General features: G+C 36.4%; 5 protein-coding genes across 17 annotated transcripts; 4 read left to right on the top strand and 1 right to left on the bottom strand.

Annotated features, from left to right (window-relative positions):
• The first annotated feature begins 186 nt into the window (after window positions 1–186).
• LOC111429753 (protein Asterix-like) lies at window positions 187–2,426 on the top strand. The gene is made up of 3 exons (XM_023065737.1): window positions 187–404; window positions 499–599; window positions 1,885–2,426. Exons 1-3 carry the CDS (start codon window positions 264–266, stop codon window positions 1,946–1,948), a joined length of 306 nt encoding a protein of 101 aa, XP_022921505.1. The 5' UTR covers window positions 187–263; the 3' UTR covers window positions 1,949–2,426.
• Window positions 2,427–3,696: 1,270 nt separating this feature from the next.
• LOC111429836 (UDP-glucose 6-dehydrogenase 1-like) lies at window positions 3,697–6,887 on the top strand. Of its 9 annotated transcripts, XM_023065870.1 has the most exons (5): window positions 3,697–3,959; window positions 4,054–4,140; window positions 4,577–4,613; window positions 4,701–4,957; window positions 5,231–6,887. In XM_023065870.1, the coding sequence occupies exon 5, from the start codon at window positions 5,247–5,249 to the stop codon at window positions 6,687–6,689; it is 1,443 nt and encodes a 480-aa protein (XP_022921638.1). In that variant the 5' UTR covers window positions 3,697–3,959; window positions 4,054–4,140; window positions 4,577–4,613; window positions 4,701–4,957; window positions 5,231–5,246; the 3' UTR covers window positions 6,690–6,887. The 9 variants fall into 9 exon arrangements, with proteins under 9 accessions (XP_022921638.1, XP_022921644.1, XP_022921642.1 ...); XM_023065876.1 differs by lacking the exons at window positions 4,054–4,140; window positions 4,577–4,613 and having other exon boundaries at window positions 4,784–4,791; window positions 4,885–4,957; XM_023065874.1 differs by lacking the exon at window positions 4,054–4,140 and having other exon boundaries at window positions 4,784–4,957.
• Window positions 6,888–7,088: 201 nt separating this feature from the next.
• On the bottom strand, window positions 7,089–11,328 carry LOC111429838 (N-acetylglucosaminyl-phosphatidylinositol de-N-acetylase-like). Of its 4 annotated transcripts, XM_023065877.1 has the most exons (11): window positions 11,075–11,328; window positions 10,643–10,760; window positions 10,502–10,559; window positions 9,819–9,889; window positions 9,364–9,428; window positions 9,198–9,242; window positions 9,023–9,103; window positions 8,822–8,889; window positions 8,613–8,661; window positions 7,650–7,810; window positions 7,089–7,494 (listed from the first exon to the last, which is right to left on the bottom strand). In XM_023065877.1, the coding sequence occupies exons 1-11, from the start codon at window positions 11,111–11,113 to the stop codon at window positions 7,428–7,430; spliced, it is 822 nt and encodes a 273-aa protein (XP_022921645.1). In that variant the 5' UTR covers window positions 11,114–11,328; the 3' UTR covers window positions 7,089–7,427. The 4 variants fall into 4 exon arrangements, with proteins under 4 accessions (XP_022921645.1, XP_022921647.1, XP_022921646.1 ...); XM_023065879.1 differs by lacking the exon at window positions 10,643–10,760 and having other exon boundaries at window positions 11,075–11,092; XM_023065878.1 differs by lacking the exons at window positions 9,819–9,889; window positions 10,643–10,760 and having other exon boundaries at window positions 11,075–11,327.
• A 115-nt stretch (window positions 11,329–11,443) lies between these two features.
• On the top strand, window positions 11,444–16,988 carry LOC111429839 (plant intracellular Ras-group-related LRR protein 7). 2 transcript variants are annotated; one of them, XM_023065882.1, is made up of 12 exons: window positions 11,444–11,658; window positions 11,803–11,979; window positions 12,449–12,574; window positions 13,307–13,376; window positions 13,566–13,612; window positions 13,840–13,948; window positions 14,095–14,180; window positions 14,689–14,779; window positions 15,114–15,199; window positions 15,676–15,762; window positions 15,870–16,010; window positions 16,670–16,988. In XM_023065882.1, the coding sequence occupies exons 3-11, from the start codon at window positions 12,476–12,478 to the stop codon at window positions 15,978–15,980; spliced, it is 786 nt and encodes a 261-aa protein (XP_022921650.1). In that variant the 5' UTR covers window positions 11,444–11,658; window positions 11,803–11,979; window positions 12,449–12,475; the 3' UTR covers window positions 15,981–16,010; window positions 16,670–16,988. The 2 variants fall into 2 exon arrangements, with proteins under 2 accessions (XP_022921650.1, XP_022921649.1); XM_023065881.1 differs by having other exon boundaries at window positions 11,445–11,658; window positions 12,396–12,574.
• Window positions 16,989–18,182: 1,194 nt separating this feature from the next.
• Window positions 18,183–22,200, top strand: LOC111429872. Its single transcript, XM_023065935.1, has 3 exons — window positions 18,183–18,884; window positions 19,952–20,123; window positions 20,354–22,200. The coding sequence occupies exons 2-3, from the start codon at window positions 19,976–19,978 to the stop codon at window positions 21,757–21,759; spliced, it is 1,554 nt and encodes a 517-aa protein (XP_022921703.1). The 5' UTR covers window positions 18,183–18,884; window positions 19,952–19,975; the 3' UTR covers window positions 21,760–22,200.
• The last annotated feature ends 988 nt before the right edge of the window (window positions 22,201–23,188 follow it).

Raw genomic sequence — 23,188 nt, 5'->3', positions numbered from 1 at the left:
TATTTAAATAACACTTTATAATCTCAAAATCTTATTAATATATATAAAAAAAGAAATATGGAAACTATCCATTTAATATTTGATGGGTTCAGTTCGGTTCAACTAAACCAATCGCATCCTTCACGCGGCCTGAAAACCCAACCCGCATAATAGACCGGAGTTGAATTCAGTTTGGTATAAGCTTAAGAACCGGATTCACCAAAGCAATCGTATCCAGCGAGTGGAAGAGGCTGAGTCGTCCAGACTCGAGAGTCAGTCAAGCGATGTCGACACAAGCGAATGATCCACGGCAGCCGTCGGCGGCGAAGCCTTTTGTTTCTCCGCCAGTGAATCCGCAAGATCTGCCCGTCGATTATTCCGGTTTCATTGCCGTAGTTTTCGGCATCGCCGGTGTCATGTTCAGGGTAATTCTGATTCTTTTCGAGCACTGATACGGTAGCTATGGCGATCTTACTTTTTACTCATGTGACTCTCTTGGTTTTGGTTGAAATTGGGCAGTACAAGCTTAGTTCGTGGTTGGCCATCATATTTTGTGCCCAATCGCTTGCGAATATGAGGAATATTGAGAATGATCTCAAGCAGATTTCCATGGCCATGATGTGAGTTTTCTTCCCCTCCCGATCTATATTTTCTGTTAGTTCATATGTATTATTTGGTAAATTTGGGTTTGTCTGAGATCTGAACATTCTAAATTCGGCCTAGGTGGTCTTTTCCGCGCTTTGTAAATGCAACTATTAATATTTATTAGCTAGGGGATCGAACCAACATCCAAGAATATATATGTTGAAGTAAGGATAGAAGAGATAGTATTTACAGTCTTTTACATTAGCAATATTGTTTTGTGATCTTTCTGATTCAGAAATGATTGCGTCCTCAACACTTGAGATTTAGGAACCTTGAATCTTAGTTACGGACTGGCATCTATCATTGTAGTTTTAGTTTACCTCATGTCAGCCTCAAAACGTTGTGTGCAAACAATGAACATTCTCCCTTGGCAAACTTCCATTGCCATTTTTATTTTTCCTTTGTATTCTTGCTTCTTACCCTTTCATTTATGCATGGCTTTAGAGTCGTAGATCATGTGACTTGTAAATTTTGGTTAATCATCATAAAAATTACATTTCTTGCGAACAGGAACCAGAGAATTGCAATAAGATTTGGATTAAGAACTTGCAAAATAAGAAATTGTTGTAAGTTATCTCAAAGTAATCTGAGGAACTTGAACACCTCTCTCAAGCAAACTCAAGTTTAGATAACTACATAAATGTTGCCTTCACCTGCTTCCCATTCACTCTATTTATAACCACCTCTCATTAGCGAACTCCTTAGCTGATGATACCAATCTTTCCTTGGATCCTAATAACATTTCTAATATCTACCCTGTTTGTACTCCTGACGAGTACTTGGGAAAGAAAAATACAGCAGAGATTTAGTTATGAGTGTGTAATGAGATTGCCATCTACTGGTTGTTCTTCCGTTGATTCAAAATGCCGTTCGTCCAACCTGAGTTGGGGTGAGTTGTGGCATGACGACTAAAATGCGCACGAGGTCAACTGACCTGTGAAACTGCATCTCTTAGTTTCTCCCTTTGATGATGGGTTAAGAACTTTAAGACAAATGAGAGAGGGTAGCATGATTGTCTGTAATGTTAACTAATAGTTTGAGGACAATCAGGGCGGAACAGAAAACTATAAGAGGGTAGGTGATGTTCATAAAATTTTCTTAGGTAAAACTCAGTCTAGGCAGGTCATCTTGGGCTTTCAAATTGGTTTTCAAGTTTAAGCAGATCATCTTGAGTCAACTAGCTTGAACATTTTACTATGATTCATTAGCATCAGTTTATATCCATTTGTGGTTTTAACTCATCTTTGGTCTCAAATCCAGGTTTGCTATCATGGGATTAGTAACCAATTACTTGAGTCCTACTCGACCAGGAACGAAGAGTTAGACTCCTCGCTTAGAATGTTCACGACGTTTTTTCCTTTTTTCTTTTACGTAATTTACTTTAGGAGCTTTTTAGGGTTGGTGACTGTTTTTATATTATGATGGAGGACGAACATAGGGATCAACTATATGTTTTTTTTCTTAATATCGGGTCAGTTTGCGTGCACATTGACTATTTGATAAGTGACGTTTGTAGTACCTAGATGAGCTTACTCCTCCCATCAAGAAGATACCCCGTGTGGAGCCACGTGAGATGCTACAATAAATAGATTTTTCTTTTGCATTCATATTAACTCAAATCCCAAACGGGTGTTCAAAAGATTCAATGATTCAAAATTTTTCGTATGGAGGGGGGAGTGGGTTGTCTAAGCTCGAGGTTGGTTTTGGATAGATTTGTTTAGTTAATTAATGAGATTGGAACTCGGATGGTTTAATTCGAATTTATTATGAATTCAAAAGTATTGTTATGGAAGAATTACTTATAATATGTGTGACTCCTCTCAGCCTCATCTTGTTTGTCAATTCTCAATTCTTTTAGATTTTTATTAATGGAAAAAAATGAAAATAAAATTTCTCTTTTAAATAACGAGTTAGTAATTTAACTTAAACGATCATAATTTTCATTATATATATATGTAAAATGAAAAAACTTGTGTATGGCAGCGTATTGATAAAACTTATTTATGGTTAGTTTTTACATTGATCATATTTAATCTTGAGCCTAGACATAAAATTTATTATATGTTTTTAAATCTAAAAAACAACTTGTTTTTAATCCATGTAATTTTTTCAATAATCAAACTAGGACGTTTTTTTATATTCGACTAAGTGGGTAGCGAGATTTCAAGCATAAATGTAAAATATTTTAGTAATCTACTAGACATTTTTAAAAATTTATGGATCAAATAGATACATGACTGAAATTATAAAACCATTACTTCACATCTTTCTTCGAAAGAATATTGGCCAAGTTTTGCTTAATTTGCTTCCATAACTTCCCGGTGGTAAGTGAAATTACCCCCTTTTGCCTTGTGGTTCCTCTAACCATCTCTATTTTTCTTTGTTGTTGACAACCTGAACATAATAAAATTGATAAGCTAAAAAGTGCTAAAAAGTTCGAGAATTGAATTAAAAGAAGGAAGAATTGACCATAACTTTCGAGTAAGTGAAATCAACCTTGGCATGTGATCCTCTTAGTCGAGCCAACGCTACTTTGTTTATAAATTTGATTCAAACGTTGACGATAAAATGGAGAATTGATCAAATGGTTAGACAAGAGATTGGGACTGAAATGAGTGGCTTTGTTGATGTGACCAATGATTGCCTGAAACTCTTCATAGTCATAGAGATCGCTCTTCTTTTTCTCACCATCTTTAGAGCCTCTTGATTGCTTTTCTTCCATACAAATTCCTTGCTTTCTTTTCGATTTCTCAAACTCTTTATGGACAAATTATTATTATTATTATTATTTGTATTTCTCGTTATTAACGCAAGAACAATATATATTTTTATTGAAAATTTATTTATTTTCCTTTGTTTTCAACGTCACTATACCAAATCAAATACTTTTAGACGAAAACAAAAAATAGTAAGGCTATTAATTTCTTTTAAAGCTTTTCAAATTTAAAATAAATTTCATTTTTTATTATGTGATGTTTTTTTTTTTTTTTTTTTTTGTTAATTTTTTTAAGAAATTCCAACTATATTTCGTAGAAAAAAAAAAAGAGTTAAAAGTAAAAAAGAAAAGAAAAGTTTGATAGTGTTCAATGAAACAGTATCTGTGCTGCGTCTCTGCAAAAAGTGGATTTCCATTTCCAAGGAAGGAAGACGAAGCGTTATTCAAAGCTTAAACTCCTTGTCGATCATTCATGGCGTTGTGCAATGCAACACCAACGCCCTCTCTCTCTCTCTTCACGTCGAACTCCTTCCGTTGCGTCTCAAATGAATAACCCCTTCGCAGTGCATTTCACGTTTCTTCCATCTTCTGCTGATTAATTACAGGGCCGATTTCTGAGGTAAATCTCATTAATATTCAATTCCAAGCTTAATCTCTCAGAAATCTCCTTGCATTACTGCCTCATTCCTCTCATTAAATGACTCCCTTCATAGCTTTGATCCCACTCAAACCCTCCCCGCCCCCGCCCCTTGTTTTCGGCAACGCCCTGCATTTATGCTTCCATTTATGGTCTACAAACTGTAAGCTTACCCTTGCTTGCTTGCTTTCCCTTTCTCTTTCTCCCTTCATAAAAGCCTTTTTCCTTGAGGTTTCGTTTCCTACAATTTCTTGCTGTACTTCTGAGATTACCCTAGTTTTGAAGAGGTGGGATTTGCATCTTTGAATGTCATTACACTTTCTTTCCATCTATACCAGGGTTGGTACATAGCCTTTGACCAATGGTTTTTTTCTCAATTTATTTTTGGGTTTACTTTTTTGCCTAACTAATATAATATTACCAATGGAATATATGGAAAGAATGCTTAATTCTTGGCATGGTGTTTCCTTTTCTAACTTGGTAAAACTCATACAACTATGTCTGTCAATGTGTAATTCTCAACCAACTAGCAATTATAGATTTGAGAACTTTCTGTTCTTTTCCTTTATTATAGTTTGTTCGTTTCCACGATTCTTCAGGAAAACGAAAGGACTGCTCTGCTTCAACATGATTTTGGTGATTTCCCTTGTTGGGTGGATTCCTACTTTTTCAAGATAAAATTACAATAATGATTTGAATCCCCTTGTTTGTTACTTCCTGCAGAGTTGCTTTCTCTAAACGTGTTGAATGTCCTCCCACAGCTTTTAAAATCTGACTTTGCTTCGCTTTGCTTTGCTTTGTGAAAGTTGCACAGGTACAGGCAGATCTTACTTACATTCTTGGACTATTTAAGGAGGTTGTAGGCATCTTATTTTCTTATAGAAAATTGCTCTCATTTGTTTTGAAGTCTCAGCTTCAGTGGGTGTCCTAACTTGACCATCTTCTTCACTACTCAACATAACCCCTTTAAGTTTATAGAGGTACTGCATCTATCAGTTCTAATTCTCAAGTGTATGCATGTTTTTCTTCATAACTTGTTTCGAAATAGGTTAATATCTGTACCGTTTTGGATGTGTTTTCTGATGGCTATTTATCTAGAAAATGGATATGCATAAAGGGTTCTATTTGCTCATTGTGCATAATCTCTTATTACATTCCATATGCATGAAGGATCTTGAAAATATATGACAGTTCTTGATTAATACCTGGGAAAAGTAAAGCTCTTTGGTTTGATTGTCTGTTCCTCCATTCAGGCTCCAACTGAGGAAAATGGTGAAGATCTGCTGCATTGGAGCTGGGTATGTCGGTGGGCCTACGATGGCAGTGATAGCATCAAAATGCCCCACAATTGAAGTAGTAGTTGTTGACATCTCTGTTTCCAAGATCTTAGCCTGGAATAGTGAACAACTCCCCATATATGAGCCCGGTCTTGATGATGTAGTGAAGCAGTGCAGAGGAAAGAACCTATTTTTCAGCACAGATGTTGAAAGGCACGTCTCAGAGGCTGACATAATCTTTGTTTCAGTCAATACTCCAACAAAAACTCGAGGCCTTGGAGCTGGCAAAGCTGCAGATCTCACATATTGGGAGAGTGCAGCCCGAATGATTGCCGATGTATCAAAATCAGATAAGATTGTTGTTGAAAAATCAACTGTTCCTGTAAAAACAGCAGAAGCAATAGAAAAGATTCTTATCCACAACAGCAAGGGAATCAAATATCAGATTCTCTCAAATCCAGAGTTCCTTGCTGAGGGTACTGCAATTAAAGATTTATTTAACCCTGACCGGGTTCTCATAGGAGGGAGAGAAACTCCGGATGGTCTCAAGGCAGTTCAGGCTTTGAAGAGTGTATATGCGCAGTGGGTGCCCGAAGAAAGAATTATCACCACCAATCTGTGGTCAGCAGAGCTATCAAAGTTAGCTGCCAATGCACTTTTGGCTCAAAGGATCTCATCTATCAATGCAATGTCAGCACTCTGTGAGGCTACTGGTGCAGATGTGTCACAGGTATCCCATGCCATTGGAACAGATACTAGAATCGGACCCAAGTTCCTCAATGCAAGTGTTGGTTTTGGTGGATCATGTTTTCAGAAAGACATTCTCAATTTGATTTATATTTGTGAATGCAATGGCTTGAATCAAGCTGCTAGCTACTGGAAACAAGTGATCAAGGTCAACGACTACCAAAAGAACCGATTCGTAAACCGGGTTGTCTCTTCAATGTTCAATACAGTTTCAGGCAAAAAGATAGCGATTCTCGGGTTTGCTTTCAAGAAGGATACAGGTGACACAAGGGAAACTCCTGCGATTAGTGTCTGCCAGGGACTTTTGGGGGACAAGGCAAAACTCAGTATATATGACCCACAAGTAACTGAGGATCAGATTCAAAGGGACTTATCTATGAACAAGTTTGATTGGGACCATCCAATCCACTTGCAGCCAGTGAGCCCAACTGCGGCAAAGGAAGTCAGTTTTGCTTGGGACCCCTATGAGGCAACTAAAGATGCTCATGCAGTCTGCATTCTTACTGAATGGGATGAATTCAAGACTCTTGATTTCCAAAGGATTTTTGAACAAATGCAGAAACCTGCATTTGTTTTTGATGGCAGAAATGTTGTTGATGTTCAAAAGCTGAGGGAGATTGGATTCATAGTCTATTCCATTGGAAAACCACTGGATCCATGGCTCAAGGATATGCCTGTTATGGCATAGAAGTCCCAAGGATATAAAAGATGGAGTCTAACCACCAAGAGAAAAGTTTGATGATTAGTTCTTTCTCTATTTTTCATTGCTTTTTCTTACCTGCAAGTTGATTCACATTTTTATAATTGTTTTCAGAGCAAACCTCCACGGTTATATAAAATTTACTTCGTTTTAAAGGTTCTGCTATTTAATTGTTGATTAAGTTTTTGTGTTTGCGTATTTCGATCTCTACTATATGATCGTTGATTTAAGTAGAAAGTTCGAAATTTTTTACTTTTTATTCATTGTATGAGAACATCATTTCACACAATTTTTCGGGTCAATAAACAGCATTAATGTTAGATGACCTCGAGTTTTCGAGTCAAGTCAGTCTCTGCTTATTTTCAACAGATTTGCATAGGATTAGTATTAGACTGGTGTAAAACCACGAGCTACATATTATCAAACTTAGATAGAATGACCAAGTCCACATTTTCAAGCACTGTCAATGGAGTTTAGTGCACCAGCTGAATTCCATGTTAAATTACAGAAAACGACAGTCTTTCATAAGTTTTCTCCCCAAAAATGAGTAAAATCAAGGCGTGGTGAATTCTTCTAATGTAATGAAGCACAATCATTAGAACGCACCAGAAATATGGGAGAGACTACAATAGAAACCTCACATGAAATGAAGAAATCCGAATCCACAGTTCCCGCGAAGTAGATATCTGTGATGCTGTAACATCGTATAGCATTATAACAGCATGGCTATTTGATTCTTTTGAGTGTGTTGACATAGGTATAGCTGGAAAAGGTAACGAAGAGCTTCCGAAACCTGCCAAACAAAGTGTAGGGCAATTAAAGCAACAGGTAAAGAAGTTTTCCAGCCAACCAAATCCAGATGTCATTATGAATGGAATGGGAACGGGGGAATGAAATACAACTACGACAAGAGACTAATCTCAAACAAAATTCACAAAACAAACATACCAAACCCATTGGCTTGCGTGCTGTGCCATTGCGAGGAAGCTTTGCCGTGGGCGTTCATTTAACAAGCAATGCGTCATTCCACTTGAGTGCTCTTTGGAAAACATACTAGATAACCAGATATCAAATGGACCACTATACTTGCGCAGTATATTGGTACTGACCTGAGAATAGCCAGGGAAAAGTAAACATAAGTTCATGGAAAAGGGAACTCAAAAGTTGATCAAGTGTTAGAAGTACCAATTAGCTAGAGACTGGGACTCCAAAGACCCGAAGAAGATCGGTTACACAGACATGTCATTAATAGACACTGTGGCATGCATGCATGTGACAAAGAGAGTATAAAAGATGGTGCTAAGTTAGCTATAGATAGGAACTCTGAAAACCTGAAGACAGATGGGTCGTAGACACCGACATGTTATCGATAGACGCTATGCCATGCATTGGTCGACAAAGGATGGCGATAAGTTTTGGTACCGAATTTCCTTTGAAATTGTCACATATCAACAAGCCAAAAGTCATTTATGAGTTTAATCAATTTTAATAATTCATTGAGCCAACTTGGCTTCCATCTCATTCCGTAGCCTCAACACAGATAAGGAAAGATTCCTGCTATTTAAGTACTAAAATATCTATAGAATTACCGATCCCTGAACAGCTGAAGTTCTAGGCATTTACAAATGGAAATAGAAACTCAATGCAATGGCCCAAGCCCACCGCTAGCGGCTATAGTCCTCTTTGGGCTTTTCTTTTCGGACTTTCCCTCAAGGTTTCTAAAACGGTCTTTTAGGAAGAGGTTTTCACACTTTTATAAAGGGAGTTTCGTTTTCCACCCCAACCGATGTGAGATCTCACACTCAACGCAGGAAGAACAAGAATTCTGCAAGTGGGATCCTAAAATCACAAGTTAACCATCATAGAAACCTGATTGAATGAGAATGGAATATGTAGAAAAGGAAAACTTACTAGTTCCCATGCCTCAAAACCTTGTGGAGCCTTATTGTGCAAGAAACCTCTGTTTACAGCATTTGGAAAGAGAAAAGTAAAAGATTTTTTTTTATTAGAGCGGAGGAGCAATACATCATTGATCATACTAGACATAGAGATGATAGTAAGAATTCTCTTTCAATTGACGTTAAGAAAATCAAAGTACAAAAGTTTAGAAGGCAGCTTACCGCACCCCATTGTGCACATCACGATGATTACAGTGACCGGAAACTCCATAGCTATCAAAAGTAATAATCTGTTAAAAGAAGTGAAAGAACTGAATGTAAGACATATCAGACAGAAACTGAAAAATATAGATAACCAAAATTGAATGTAGATATGATATCAGTATTGCACCAGTAACCAGTTAAACAGATCCAAGATATTACCAAGTCAATCCCATGGCTTGATATTTCCTGTTCGATAATCTCTGCCAGCAATTTATGATCCCACACTTTGCCAAAACCATCCTGACGGCATCATTATATTGCATTACATTCTTCATATGATATGTCGAGTAGTGACAGTATAATCAAACTCAGCCAGATACTTTAAAAGTCACACCTGCAAATCTGGATGATCCAGGATCTTCACTTGATTGAGGGGAACCTAGATTTGAATAAAAACAAAAGCAGATTTTGATAAATAAAGATCAAAATATTATTGATATTATCTTCTTTTTTTTTCTTTTTTTTCTTTTTTTTTTATAAATACGAGCTTTGTCAAACACCTTAAGAACAGTGGAAGCTTTGTATAGCTCTTCTCTTCTCATGGTTCCCATGCCATCTGCATTACCTATATGATAAATGAAGAACAAAAAATAGAAAATAAGTGGTCGTTTGGGAGCTATTTCAAAAAAAAAAATATGTTCGAATAATTGGTTTTGAAGTTTGTTGTTATGGCTATGAATTACTTGTTTTCTAAGACAATTAGAGTTGTAATTTCTATGAAAAATCATGTGTTTATGGATAGTGATTTAAATATAAAATAATGTTATCATTTATAAGTGGTTTTAAATGTAAACAAAACAATTCTGTACACAAAAACACAAAAATGGTTTTGAAAGCAATCCCCCAAACAAGCCCTAAGTTGTGAAATTGGGATTCACACGATGCAAGTCAAGATTTTGATACATAAATCAATAAAAGAAAGAAGGCCAACTAGTGAACTGCTGAAGTGCAATACCAATTGACATGCATAAAATATAAAGTTTATGGCCCCTTGATGTAAGGAAGTTCATTGTTGGAGAAAAAAACCTGCAGGGGGTAGCAGAACCGCATCAGGAGGCGTAGATAAAAAGGTATAAATTGCATACATATTGAATTATAAAGAAATAAAATTGCACATTCTACTGGTGAGCAGACCAATTTTTGTATGTGAAGTACAAAATTGACAGCTGAACTCCACAAACCTTTAAGGAACTAATTACATTTGCACATAATGAGAACATCAACAACTGATACGGTAAAAATGGAGCCAATTCCAACGATATAATACATCTTAACAAATATCAATTATTTCTGAACTCTTCTGGTTGCAGATATTATTTTTTTTTGTTGAACAAACGTTCGCAGATTAAATTTTGAAGTCCGAGTTGAATATTTGATCTATGAGCATCTTAAATGCTGTTCTAATCTGAGCAAGTATAAATGGAAGAAGTAGTTACATTAACATTATCAATTCAATTTTCAGCAAGGAGAACTGTAGGGACTTTTCTTTTCTTTAAGTAACAAAGATTTTCATTCAGAACTCAAAATAAACAATGGGCAATAAGATAAAACCACTGCAAAAAATTTCTGTCGTAGGAGCAAGATATAAACACAGCAAGAATGGTAGCAAACAAAGATGGAGACATCTAAAATGCTTACATAGACTCATCATCTGGATGGGCAATGACCAGCAAGATATTTCTCTTTTGAGTGCCATCTAGATATCAAAGGATGACAGAGAACAGCATTTTAGTGTTAAAGAAGAAAGAAAATTTGACAAAACAATCCGTGATGATCCACCATTTAAGAAAGCACTCCTGGAAGATGAAACTGATGCATGAAAATTTTTGCATAATGAAGCAATCCAAATTACAACGAAGGCAGTAATAACCAACAGCCAAGCCATCAAAGAACTCCCCTGAAATCATTTACAGACAAATAAATGCATTATTAACTCGAGAATGCCAAAAGAGAACAAACAATAAGCAATAAAATCCATCAAATTCCATTTCCTGATTCTCAAAAGTCATATCCGAGTTGAAGAGCATGAGAAAAAGAAAGCTAATACGCAATTGACATAAACAGATTTAACAACTTAGTTTCAGAGACGTAAAATTGATTGGAGACAGATTAGGGGAAATGAGCTCAATGCCTATAAAAAAAACCTGATTCGAGAAAAATCACTCAAATAAGAAAACATTCGTTAAATTACTCTCTTTGATGAATACTCACTCTTTTCTTCGTCTCCTTCCCGGAAAATTTACGGAGCATACAGCATGAGCTTTCAGCGACTTCTGAAACTTCCGGCGAGAATTTCTCGACGATTTGCCGGGAATTTTCCGAAGTTTCTACTGGAGGAAGCTAGAAGAGTGTGAGATCGTGAAAGGAGACGGTGTATTGCTTTGCGGGAACTGGAAACCAACTCCGGTGATTGGTGGGAAATTTAATATTTGGTGAAAAAAAATCCATTGTTTTACAGGAGTCCGCTAAATTTTTTAATTTTGTATTTAATAAATATTTAGAATTTAAAAATAATTTATTGCGTCCCTTTAATTTGCTATTCTTGATAATAATTTCGAATATTTTATATATTTTTGTAGTGATTTTCAATGCAATAAATAGTTATTCAGATTCTCTGTTCGGATAGACGGAGAAACTGGAAGCCGATTACAGGCTTTCACCCGCGCAATTTGGCTCTGATCATCTTCTCCGTCTGATTTCAATTCAACGGCTTCGATCCGAAGATCGATCTTTATTTTAAGCATTTCTTTTAATATCCGCCTCGATTGTCTTCTCAAACCATTCACCTGGTCAAGGTTTTACAGAGAAATTCAATGATTTTCTTGTTCATTTATTATTATTTTCATCTCTGACCTGCAAGCCCATTTTGGCTGTTTTAATTTATCCCTTACGATCTTCGGGTTTCTGTTGATCAATCTCTACTATTTATCCTTCTGCAGCTGTTCAATTCAGGAATTTTGGTCAATACTGTCTTCTCCGAAGCAGGGATACCATTTTTGTTTGGTTCCAGTTTGGGTTAGTCGAAACTTCTTCGGCATCTCTGTTCATCGATGATCGAAGCTGCCATCGTTTGATTGTTCAATTTCTCTGTAGAGGCACGGAGACGTATATCCGAGGTACGAAGTTTGAGAAGTTTTATGTTTCTTTTCACTTTTTTCGCGTTCAATTTATCTGAAATGTGACGGAAAATCACTTGATCAACGATGTGTGAGGAAGTAATGCATGATTTTATCGTATGCCAAGCTTTAGGGACAATGCGTCTCGCCATTAGAAGTCAAACCTTATACAAATTTATGAATGAAATGTAATACGAACCTTAAGAACACCTAGTTGGACGGTCTCCGCGATTTTATAACAATTGCAGTAATACGCTATTAATTTTTGCTCATATTTAATAGGCAGCAAAGACCATTGGAAAGGTATAATAAACCAAAATCTTAGGTCTTAGTATAGTTGTGAAGTGCTTGACCCGTTCCAAATTCTGTGAAAGTGCTACATTTCAGTTCTGCTATTTCTGATTTTTATGTAACAGAAACGGATTTAAAAGGCTTGTCATCAGTATCATCCTTGTTCCTTTCTTGGAAGGCTGAGTTTTTCTCTTCTGCTGGCAACATGGGGTGCTATCCTAGCAAGAACGCAGATTCAAAGGCCAGCCGAGTTGCGCGATGGCAAGCTACTGGTATAGTGGCTTTGCGAGACTCAAAGTTGAAGGTTATCTTTGTTATTATTTTTCTATATGAATTTTATGTTATTCTTTTGCTGGGTTTGGCATCTTTTTATGCATATTCTATTTGAATTAGAGTCATCCATCGAACGGATACATGGCTTTCTTTGTAGGAGGTTATAGGTTACTATTGACTGTTTTTAAGATTTATTTTGCTCTATTACGACCATGTGCTTATTTCATAGTTATTTTTGTGTGATTCAATGTGGTGGAGCAGGTGAATTAGGAATGTACATAGCTAATGGAATCGTTCGAAATTATGAATTAGATTTTTCAGTTAGGAAGAAATCTCATCAAAGGAGTAAAATATATCTTACAAAACCGACGTACTAGGGGATTCCAAATAGTTCTTCCTGTTGGGACAATCAAAGAAAGATTACAGTTGCAAGTCCTGTATATGCATGTTCTTTTTGTTTGTATTTTTCAGAAAGATATTGACAAAGGTACCTTAATGCTCAACAGATAGGCGCCTGTAAATAGGGTCATCTGGAAATTTTAGGCATATGTGGACCCTTGCTTTTCCATAACTTTTGACTATATTGATATTGATGGTATTTGGAGTGTTTGGATCGAGCTTTTGCTGCATAGAACAATTAGTCAATCTGAAAAGTTCTATATGAGTTGATGAATTCCAATAACTCGTGTCATTCTTTGGAAATGCTCGCACCATAGTCAGTTTTGTTGGCCATATACTCACACATCTACTGATGTTGGAACAGACATTTCCTGATGAAGTTCTTGACCTGGACAGATCTGTCCGCACCCTTGATGTAACAAACAATAAAATAGGTGGGTATCTTGCACTCTCCTTTCTTGACTTCATGGTCGTGGTCACAATTATGCTTGAAAAGCTATTTTCTGACTGTAATCATCCTTGCATCTATTATCTAATTAAAATTGGCGGTAATGAGACTACTAATTACCAATGAATAAGAATTTCAATACTTGTATTAACTTATCTCTTCTAACTATTTGCAGTTGATATTCCTATGGAAGTCTGCAAATTAACAAACATGCAGCGTCTGGTAGGGATTATATTTCATTATTGCTCATCTGATGCATTATTGTTTTGCAAAAAATTTCATCAAAACACATATTTGTAGAGCTTGGTACTTCAGCTCTCACTAGTTGAACATGACATATAGAACCTTTGAATCCTCTCTTTCCTTTATCTTTTAGATTTATAAAATTTATTAGAAGTAGAAATAACAATTAAGATACTTTATCTAACATTTTTCATTTTCCTTTTCAGATATTGGCAGATAACCTTATTGAGCGTTTACCAATGAATTTGGGGAAGCTCCAATCTCTAAAAGTTATGATACTTGATGGAAATCACATTACCACATTACCCGATGAATGTAATTTTCTTATCTAATTTAACAAGAGATTAAAAAGGAATGCAAGAAGCGATAAACTTTTCTGCCCCACACTACTGCAACTTCTGTCAGTCTTTTTTACAAACTTCTGTAATACATTCCTAATGAATGTCAGTTCTTGTGTGTAGTGGGTCAGCTAGTAAGGCTTGAACGTTTATCTGTCTCCCGAAATTTGCTATCATCCTTACCTGAAACCATTGGAAGCTTGCGGAATGTAAGTGAATTTTATTCTCAGCATTTTAACTGATATACCTCCTCTGTAATCTTTTATTTGGTTGCATTTGCAGAGCAGTTCAAGTTATGCTGTTTCTAACATTGAATCAAAGTATTGGATTAGTAACCTCTTTGTAGATCTAACAAGGTTCTACTCATGAGATTAATCTTTTGTTTTTGTGGGAAATGACACGCCCTTAACATGGGGTGAGACTGGGCAAAGTTCAATTATCTATCCAGGGGAAGCACTTCTATCGAAGCATAATTCCCGAAGACCTTGAGATCTTGAAAGCCTCAACATCATAACACTTGTATTTATAGTGACGTTAACAGTAAACTTCATTGCATGTGGACCGAAATTGATGCTAATGTCTATCAAAATTCAATTAGGAAGATAATGCTCTGAACTTTTTTTAAATGATATAATTCCACATTTAACCTTTTATTTTGATGTGGTAAAACTTGCGGATCATCAACTTTCAGGACTAACGCGTGGTTTGATGATGCAGTTATTGCTTATCAATGTATCAAACAACAAGTTAATGTCACTCCCAGAATCAGTAGGAAGTTGCTTCTCCCTTGAAGAATTGCAAGCGAATGGTACATGAAATTCTTGCCTGTCTTTTTACCAGGCAATGCCTATATACTACTTTGACAGTTATTTGGCAGCATGAATGATATGGAACTTTTAACATTTGCTCCCTTTTAGACGTGCAAAGATTTTATTAATTGAACAAATTATTGTTAGCTGGCCTCCTGCTACACTTTTGAGAATTATTCCAAGAAATTAGTGTATGACCGGCCATGTTCCTGCTTAGTTTTCTTTTTATGATTGCATGTTTGGAGACCTATAAGGTGTCCCCTAACTTGTGGTTTTGTAGCAAGGAATTAGGATTCTATTCAATGATCTGTTTACATTTGAACAAATTTTCAGACAATCTCATGGAAGGCCTTCCCTCCTCTTTGTGCAATCTGATTCACTTGAAGTCGTTGTGTTTAGACAATAACAATATCGGCCAGGTAGACTTTTTTAACTATTCGTCCATGATTTAACATCCTAAATTTACAGTTCTGATTGTAGTCGTGACCAAGTTCCTATTTAACATAAAATGAATATCTCCTTGAGTTTTTGAGATGTATCTGGAGGATTGTAGTCCTTGCTAGATATATTGAATTTTAGTCTATAACTTGCTAACCTGGAATTGAAATCCATATGCCGAGGATCTTGATTGTTGAGTTGAACGTAATGAGGAAAAACTAGTTCCTTAGATTGGAGATCTGTCGCTTGGTAGACTTATCATCCAAATTTCTCATTACTGATAATCCAAGATCCATTTGCACGGCCGACTGATATATTGTCTGTTGCTACAAAAGTGGGTCCCAAATGTGCATGCACAAAGTGCTCTTTCTCTACAATTTAGGCATAGTAGCCTCAGTAATTAGTCTTCCTTCTAGCATAAATATTTTTGATCTGTGGTATTGTATTTCTATTTCAGTTACCGTCAAACCTGTTGAAAGATTGCAAAGCATTGCAGAAGGTATCTTTGCATGGTAATCCAATTTTAATGGATCAATTTCAGCAGGTGTGGTCTACTACTTAATTGCACTTCGCTCATAATGAACCTTATTCAGAAAATAAGGGGAATATGCTTATTTATTAACATTGCTTGTTTCTCCCATGGACTGCCAGATGGACGGATTCGAGGATTTTGAAGCAAGGAGAAAAAAGAAATTTGACAAACAAATTGATTCCAATGTCATGATTAGTTCCAAGGGCCTCGATGAGGGTGTCGACCTATAAAAACCATTGCAATGGCTTTATAACCAAATTGTAAGTTTCTCAACCTTTTGTATGAAGATTTCATTTCTACCGCTCAAGCCTACCACTAGCAGATATTATTCACTTTGGACTTTTCCTTTCGGGTTTCCTCTCAAGGTTTTTATAATGCAATTGTTAGGGAGAGATTTCCACACTCTCATAAAAAAATATTTCATTTTCCTCTCCAACCGATGTGAGATCTCTCAATGCACCCCCTTTCAGGGCCCAGTGTTCTAGTTGGCACTCGTTCCCTTCTTCAATCAATGTGGACCTCCCAATCCACACCCTTCAGGACCAGCATCCTTGCTGGCACACTGTCTCATGTCCACCCTCCTTCGGGACTCAACGTTCTCGTTGGCACATTGTTCAGAACCTGACTTTGATATCATTCGTAACAGACCAAGCTCACTCCTTGCAGATATTGTCCTCTTTGGGATTGTCCTTTTAGACTTCCCCTCAAGGTTTTTAATATGTATCTGCTAGGGGAGGTCTCCACACCCTTATAAAGAATGTTTTGTTCTCCTCCCTAACCAATGTGAGATCTCACATATACGGTAGCCATTGGCCTTTTAAAACGGCACCTAGAAATATATTGACTTGTTCCCTGCCTTCTCTTTTGCTACAACTGTCCTCTGAACTTGCTCATTTCAACTTTGACTGCTTCTGTACAGATTCATGGAGATGGGTTGCTTGTTTACTTGTTGGTTGGTTGCCGTAAATTCAAAACGGTGAAAGAATCTTGAGATGGTGACTTCAGAAGACTGGAACTGGGACTACTATTGTGCAGTGTTTTTGCAGAAATAAAATTTACACAGGACAGGAGGACACCAACGCCAGCACAGTGGCATGTATAAAATCATAAGCCTTTCTATCTGTTTTTTTGTTTAGATGCCTTATCATTGAGCAGCCTTGTATAAATTTGAAATCCAAATCTCAATACTCTTTTGGGCCCAGGCCCAATGCGATATATTTACTCGAATTCTTTTTCTTCGTACAATACATTATTTAGTTTAAAATAATAATAACAATAATAATTGCATGTGATTGAAAAAAAATAAATAAACAAAATTCCGATGTCTTCTTATTCGCATAAATCTTTAAAATTATTAGTCTAATTTCGATGCTAATTATTGCTTTTCCGAATTGTTAATTTTAACTGATTTTTCTTTTTCAAATAAATACAAAATATTGAAATTGTAAATATCTGGATACAGTTTTCTCTCTTTTCTGTGGGTGTTACGATACAGTGGGTGAGAATTAATCATTTATTGTTAGACTTTTGACGAATCTTTTTACGTCACTTTAAACTTTTCACAATAATGCCAAGCTTACTTTTTCATTTCTTTATTATTTATTTTATGTACCATAAGTTAAACCCATTGATCGAGATAGTGCTTTTTTCTCCGAGTTGTGATGGGAATAGAGAAGTTTTGATGCTCGAGAAAAATATTGAAAATAATTTTAGGATACGACATTGTTTATAGTCTAACTAGTTAAAATATATGTCGATAGCTAAACGGTCAAATTTTTCGGTATTGTACATATGAAATAAGTTAACAACATATTAATCATTAAGTTGTGTAAGAAAAAAACGAATTTATCTTATAACTCAATCAAAATTTATGTAATTTAAGCTAGCTAATTTAACAAAAAAAAAAAAAAAAATATCAAATTTATTTTATTTTAATAGTAGTGGAATAAATAAAGGCACAGACTAATCATTATTAGGGGTAGGACTGGCATTTTAAAATCAATCACATGACAAATAAATAAAAAATTATCATCAACCACCTCATTACCACCTATCTCAATCTAGCATATATATATATATATATATTTAATCATATAGTAATAGTCCCTTGAATATTTTGGTAATTTGTGGCAATTGAATGATAATAAAATTATTATAAAGAAAAACAAATAATTTAATACGGTCATTATTGCTCGTAGTTTAATATATTTATTTATTTCGTATATAACAATTAAAAAACTAAATTAATAATTGTAATTTATAAATTAGTATTGAAAAGATTTAATTTACATTTTACAAGAAAGTTTGTCACTTAGGGGCTTGAAGGATGCCACGTGTCGAGGATCCGTGACGTTGGATTAAAATCCAAATCACTACCACGTTGTGCGATTGTGTTTCACATATATAGCGATTTCATCCACGTTCAAGAGCCCCTAACAAAGCAGGGGCTTTATCCGTAATTCCATAAAGATTCGCGCCCCTTTTAGTTATATTCGATTTTTCGGATAACCTTCTTCAAAGAAAAACCAAACCCTAGTTTAGGTCATCGTCCATCTCCGCCGCCTCTTTCAATTCCCACCTTTTTATCCTTTTTTTCGCTTCATCCGTCTCTATCCAACGCCTCGATCTGTTTTTCGTTATTAGATCTGGTTTTGTTTCGTCTTCCTCTACACATCGATCCCTATTTTTTCCGTTTCCGTCTTCTTTTTACGTTTCTCACCGTAGGTTTTCATCGAAGCACCGATCCTTGGGGTTAATCGGAGATCTGTCATCTCCGATTCTGGTTTTGGTTTTGTTTTTTTTTTTTTAATTTTTTTTTAAATTGTAAAATATTTTTTTTATCACCTGAGTGTCTTAGATCTGGAATTTTTTCGTTATTCGCTTGGAGTCGTTTATTCCATCAATTTACCGGAAATCGCTGTTCCCGATTTGCTTGATTTCGCGCTTCCGGTGGATAAGCGAAATTTAGGGTTAGGGTTTCTGTGTATTAGGGATTTTATTTTATTTTGACCAAATTAAATTGGGGGTAATTCAAATTTCTCGGAATAACCGCAATTCTTCGGCCAATTACTGTATACCCGAGCTCCGTTTTTCCGATTTGTCTATTGCTTCGTTGGTTCGACGACTGTTCTGAGGTACAAAGCTAATAGCTCTTAATTTTTAGGGTTTCGGTTTTGATGTTTAATCTATGAATATATCTAGCTATAATTTTTAATTTATTTCTCATCGTTCTTCAATTTTTGTCTTTTTAATAAAGCCAAGTCGGCCCCCCCTTTTTTAACGGCACATATTTACATTTATGTCCTTCCCCTTAGAATACTCTAAAACACGACCGAGTATTAAAGCAGGGCGTTGTTATATTGTGTTGGCATTGCTATAAGGCTGGAACTAAACATTTAAAGTATTGATTACAAGATATTCTCACTATCACCAGTTTCCTCTAATTAGTGATTGACTTTGAAAATATGGTCTCTTTCGGGTCTCGTGTTTCTTCGAGAATGCTTTTGAAGAATATTCTTTCCTTCGTATGTAGCATAAGACTAGCTAACCAAGCATGTTAGACACTCTTGTTTCTTATAAAGGGTCAAGTTTTTGTATTCTAGTCGTGGGTTTGGCATGTCTTGTTTTAGAATTGACTTCAACATGCTTGGGTCACTTCTCTTTAACTGATTATATGTTATTTTGACTAAGCCACTTCCTTTTGTTATTCCTTCTCACCAAGAGGTTAATTTGTTTCGTTGATTCTAGAATGGAACATACTATTATCAATAGGATATGTTTGGAAGAGTGTGTCATACACACACATGCACCCCCGTCGTGATAGAGGATTGAAGGAGAGACATCGATGATGCTCTCTAAGAGATTTAACAAAGAGAAATTGTCTAATTCTACTAGTCTATGAATTTTTTCCTGACCAATTACTCTATTTGAAGATTGACTGGTTATCTACTATATTTGGGAATTAAAAATGCTTTTGTTGGGAAGCATCAAAAGTATTTGATTAAGATCCTTTAATTTGAGCATTGATTTTACCTAGAATGCTTTTGGTTAAAAGAAATTGGGGAAGTGTAGAAGATACTGTGTTCTTTCCTTCCTACTTTATGATTGAAGTAATATTTGTTGTTCATGTTGGCTCGATCTGTTTCTTGATTTGTCGATGAGAGTTCTGAAATGTTTTTTCAATTATTTTTTTCCTCCTCAGATCACAATCGGTGCTGCTTTTAAAATGGTACAGAATCAGCCGTTTGATGATGGGGAATCAATGGAGATCTCTTCCAAGCACTTGAAACAAGTGGTTGAACAGAGTAACCAAATACTGTCATTTTCAGAATCTGTGATCCCTGAAGATACTCTACAGTATCATTATGCTCTAGGTGCGAGTTTGGCCATAATATTATGTTGAAGTTTTTAACAAGGGTCTTAGACCAGTAGTTTGTAAAATTTGCTATCTTGCAGGATTGTAACATGGCAACTGCAGATTTTGTATTTCCATGATAATTGCTTCACTAAGATTAGCTGCAAAAGAGATTTTATGTGATTGTTTTCTATTTTGAGCTGTCTGAATAACTCTCATGGAAATTTCATTTTCCGTTGTCATTGTTAGGGGATGAATCTCAAAAGAACGACACAGAAATTGACGAAAAACATTCAAGTGCAGTTTTCTTAGAGCCGCACGGAAGTGACTTCGATACTAGCATTCCTGGCTGCATATCCTTCTCCTCTGGCGCGAACAACAGTAAGGCCCCTGAAGAGGGGTCCCCATCTAAATCTCCTCGACATTATTCTATTTCCTCAGACTTTTTTAACCCTGTAAATCATCAGCGAAGAATATTGACGTACTGTGAAGAAATATATTCTTTACTATTGGACCACCCTCCTCAAAAATCTGTTTCTATTGGTCCTGATCATCAAGCTATTGTACCACCTTGGAGATCACGGGATGTGGAGGTTATGTCATATATGTCTGGATCAGATTCAAAGTCTGATCTTACAGGCGACGAATACGAGAAGAGGTTGATTGGCACCTGTGTTATTCCAATGCCAGATGAGGATTCACCCATCAGTTGTAGTCAAGAATTTGGGAGTGGAAGAGCAGCTTGCAGCTGTGAGGATGGTGGGTCCGTGGGATGTGTTAGTATGCACATTGCTGAAGCAAGAGAGCAGCTTAAAAGTTCTATTGGACAAGAGAGATTTGTGGAGCTAGGGTTTTTTGAAATGGGAGAGCAAGTAGCACAGAAATGGAGTGAAGAAGAAGAACGATTGTTTTATGAGGTTGTCTTTTCTAATCCAGTTTCAGTGGGAAAAAACTTCTGGGGTGATCTTTCGGTCGTGTTTGCTTCCAAATCTAAAAGGGAGATTGTTAGCTATTACTTCAACGTCTTTATGCTTCGGAGACGAGCAGAGCAGAACAGATGTGACTCATTAAACATTGATAGTGACAATGATGAGTGGCAAGGAACTGATGATTATGGTGATAATGAACCTGGAATGACAGAAGAAGATGATGATTCTGTTGTTGAATCACCACTACATGATGTTGGATCTGGTTTTAATCGGGGCAGGGAAGATGATTTGCAAGAGTACGACGAGGATATCGCTGATGAAAGATTTGATGATGATGAAAGTGGGGGAATTGGCAATTGTTTTAATAATTGCGGTTCCACACCAACGCTTCCGAACAAAATTCCCTGCGACGAAAGGGGAGAACACGAAGTGCAAGATGATTCTTGCACGTCATCTGACACATGTCCTACAACTCAAGCACTTCCAGCCAAGACGGAGCATTGTGATCAATGGCTGGGTAGTTTTACGGGGCCAAACAATAGTGCTGGACTTGGACATGAGCCGTCAACAGTTCAGGAGCATTGTGATGCTAAGGTGTGGGACGTTGGATACTTGACTTGTTCGAAAAGTGAAGTTGACTTCTTACCAACTAGCAGTATGATAGAAGAAGTCTTTGGAGATGATTCGAGTCATTACAAGGCAATGGATGGAAAGAACTTGAGTTAGTTGCAGCCTGAGCTATCGTCATCACGAATGGTAAATTGGAATGGGAAAAAACAAAAAAATTTCCTTCTTTTTACCATCATGGGGTGAATCACCCAAAAATTTTCTCCTGCATATAAGTAGCGGTAGGGAGAGTTGCAATTTTTCTTTCTCATCAAGCTATAAGATGGACAGCTAGCTACCTTCCCTGTAAGGAGATGATATACTTGAAACACAATTGGTTTTCCTTCAAGATATCGTCGCTTGATCATAAATGAAAAGTAATGGACTCATGTTACCTCATGTGCAGAAGAAAAAGTGAGTTTTTGCTCATCCATTTTTTTATTAGCTCATTATCTGTATATAGCCGTGAACATGAATAATTGATACATAATGGTTAAAATATGTTGAAATTGCTTCGGAGACGTGTTTACCCAATAAACTAAGTTGTCAAGTATTATAACAGTGGGCCTGTTGTTCATGTATTCATATTTGTCCTTTCCTCCTTAAATGATCCGACTGCAAAGGATCCAGTTCTGTGTAGATCATTGGCTCTTAGTGAACCAACCGTAATCATTTGCTTTCATTGAATCTGCATCTATGTTGTTTTTATCACCTCTCTTGACTCTTCTTTTGGAACCCGTATTTCTTTTAGTGCCGAAAGTGACAGCAAACTATTTCATATTGGTTTGTGCATCATGTTAGTGCCATAAAGTTTCACAAAAGTTGTGCATAATTCATTATCTGTCATTGTTGGTTTCCGAGTGACTTGAATTTGCTTTATGAGTGGTTTATTTGCACTCAATATAGAAAAAAACCCAAACCCAAACCCAATGTGGATTTTTCCAAAGCATTTGTGGGAATCTAGAGGGAAAAAGCTGGGGGTTATGGGTTTGGGTGGTGAAAAATAGGAGTCAAAGAGGTTGGGAAAGCAGCATAAAGGCAGTGGCAGGGAGCATCTTATCCTCCATTCTTGTTGATATGTAACAGCTAGGCTTTGTTAGAGAGAAACAGCGATTGCCCAGTCTTTGCTCTATAAAGGGTTCCACTTTTTTAAATTTGAGCATCACTTTTTTTGGAGCTCCCCTCACTTCCTCCAAGTCAAGTCCTTCCAGACATTAGCCCGCACCATATGCAAAAGATCCACATTATCATATCATCTTCTTCTTCATACGTGCTACCAACTATCCCAACTCTCTTTTCTATCTTTTTTAAATCTTGGCAGCCTTCGGTCAAACTAATTACAATTTGTATTTGATAACTCGTACGAACCTCCCTAAAAAATTTTAAAAAGGGGCATCCCCGTGTCCCGTATCGATCCGTCCTATTCCTCTGTCTCCCTTCAACAAGCTTAGTTTATAGAAATCATCACCCATTTGTTATCATTTTCCTTACAGCAGCAGAGAATCAAACTGGATTGGATGTGGTTGGCGAACAATGCACATGTTGCTTA

Source organism: Cucurbita moschata, unplaced genomic scaffold (assembly GCF_002738365.1).
Source record: "Cucurbita moschata cultivar Rifu unplaced genomic scaffold, Cmos_1.0 Cmo_Scf00032, whole genome shotgun sequence".
NCBI classification, from domain to species: domain Eukaryota; kingdom Viridiplantae; phylum Streptophyta; class Magnoliopsida; order Cucurbitales; family Cucurbitaceae; genus Cucurbita; species Cucurbita moschata.
This window is presented reverse-complemented; position numbering and strand designations above follow the sequence as displayed.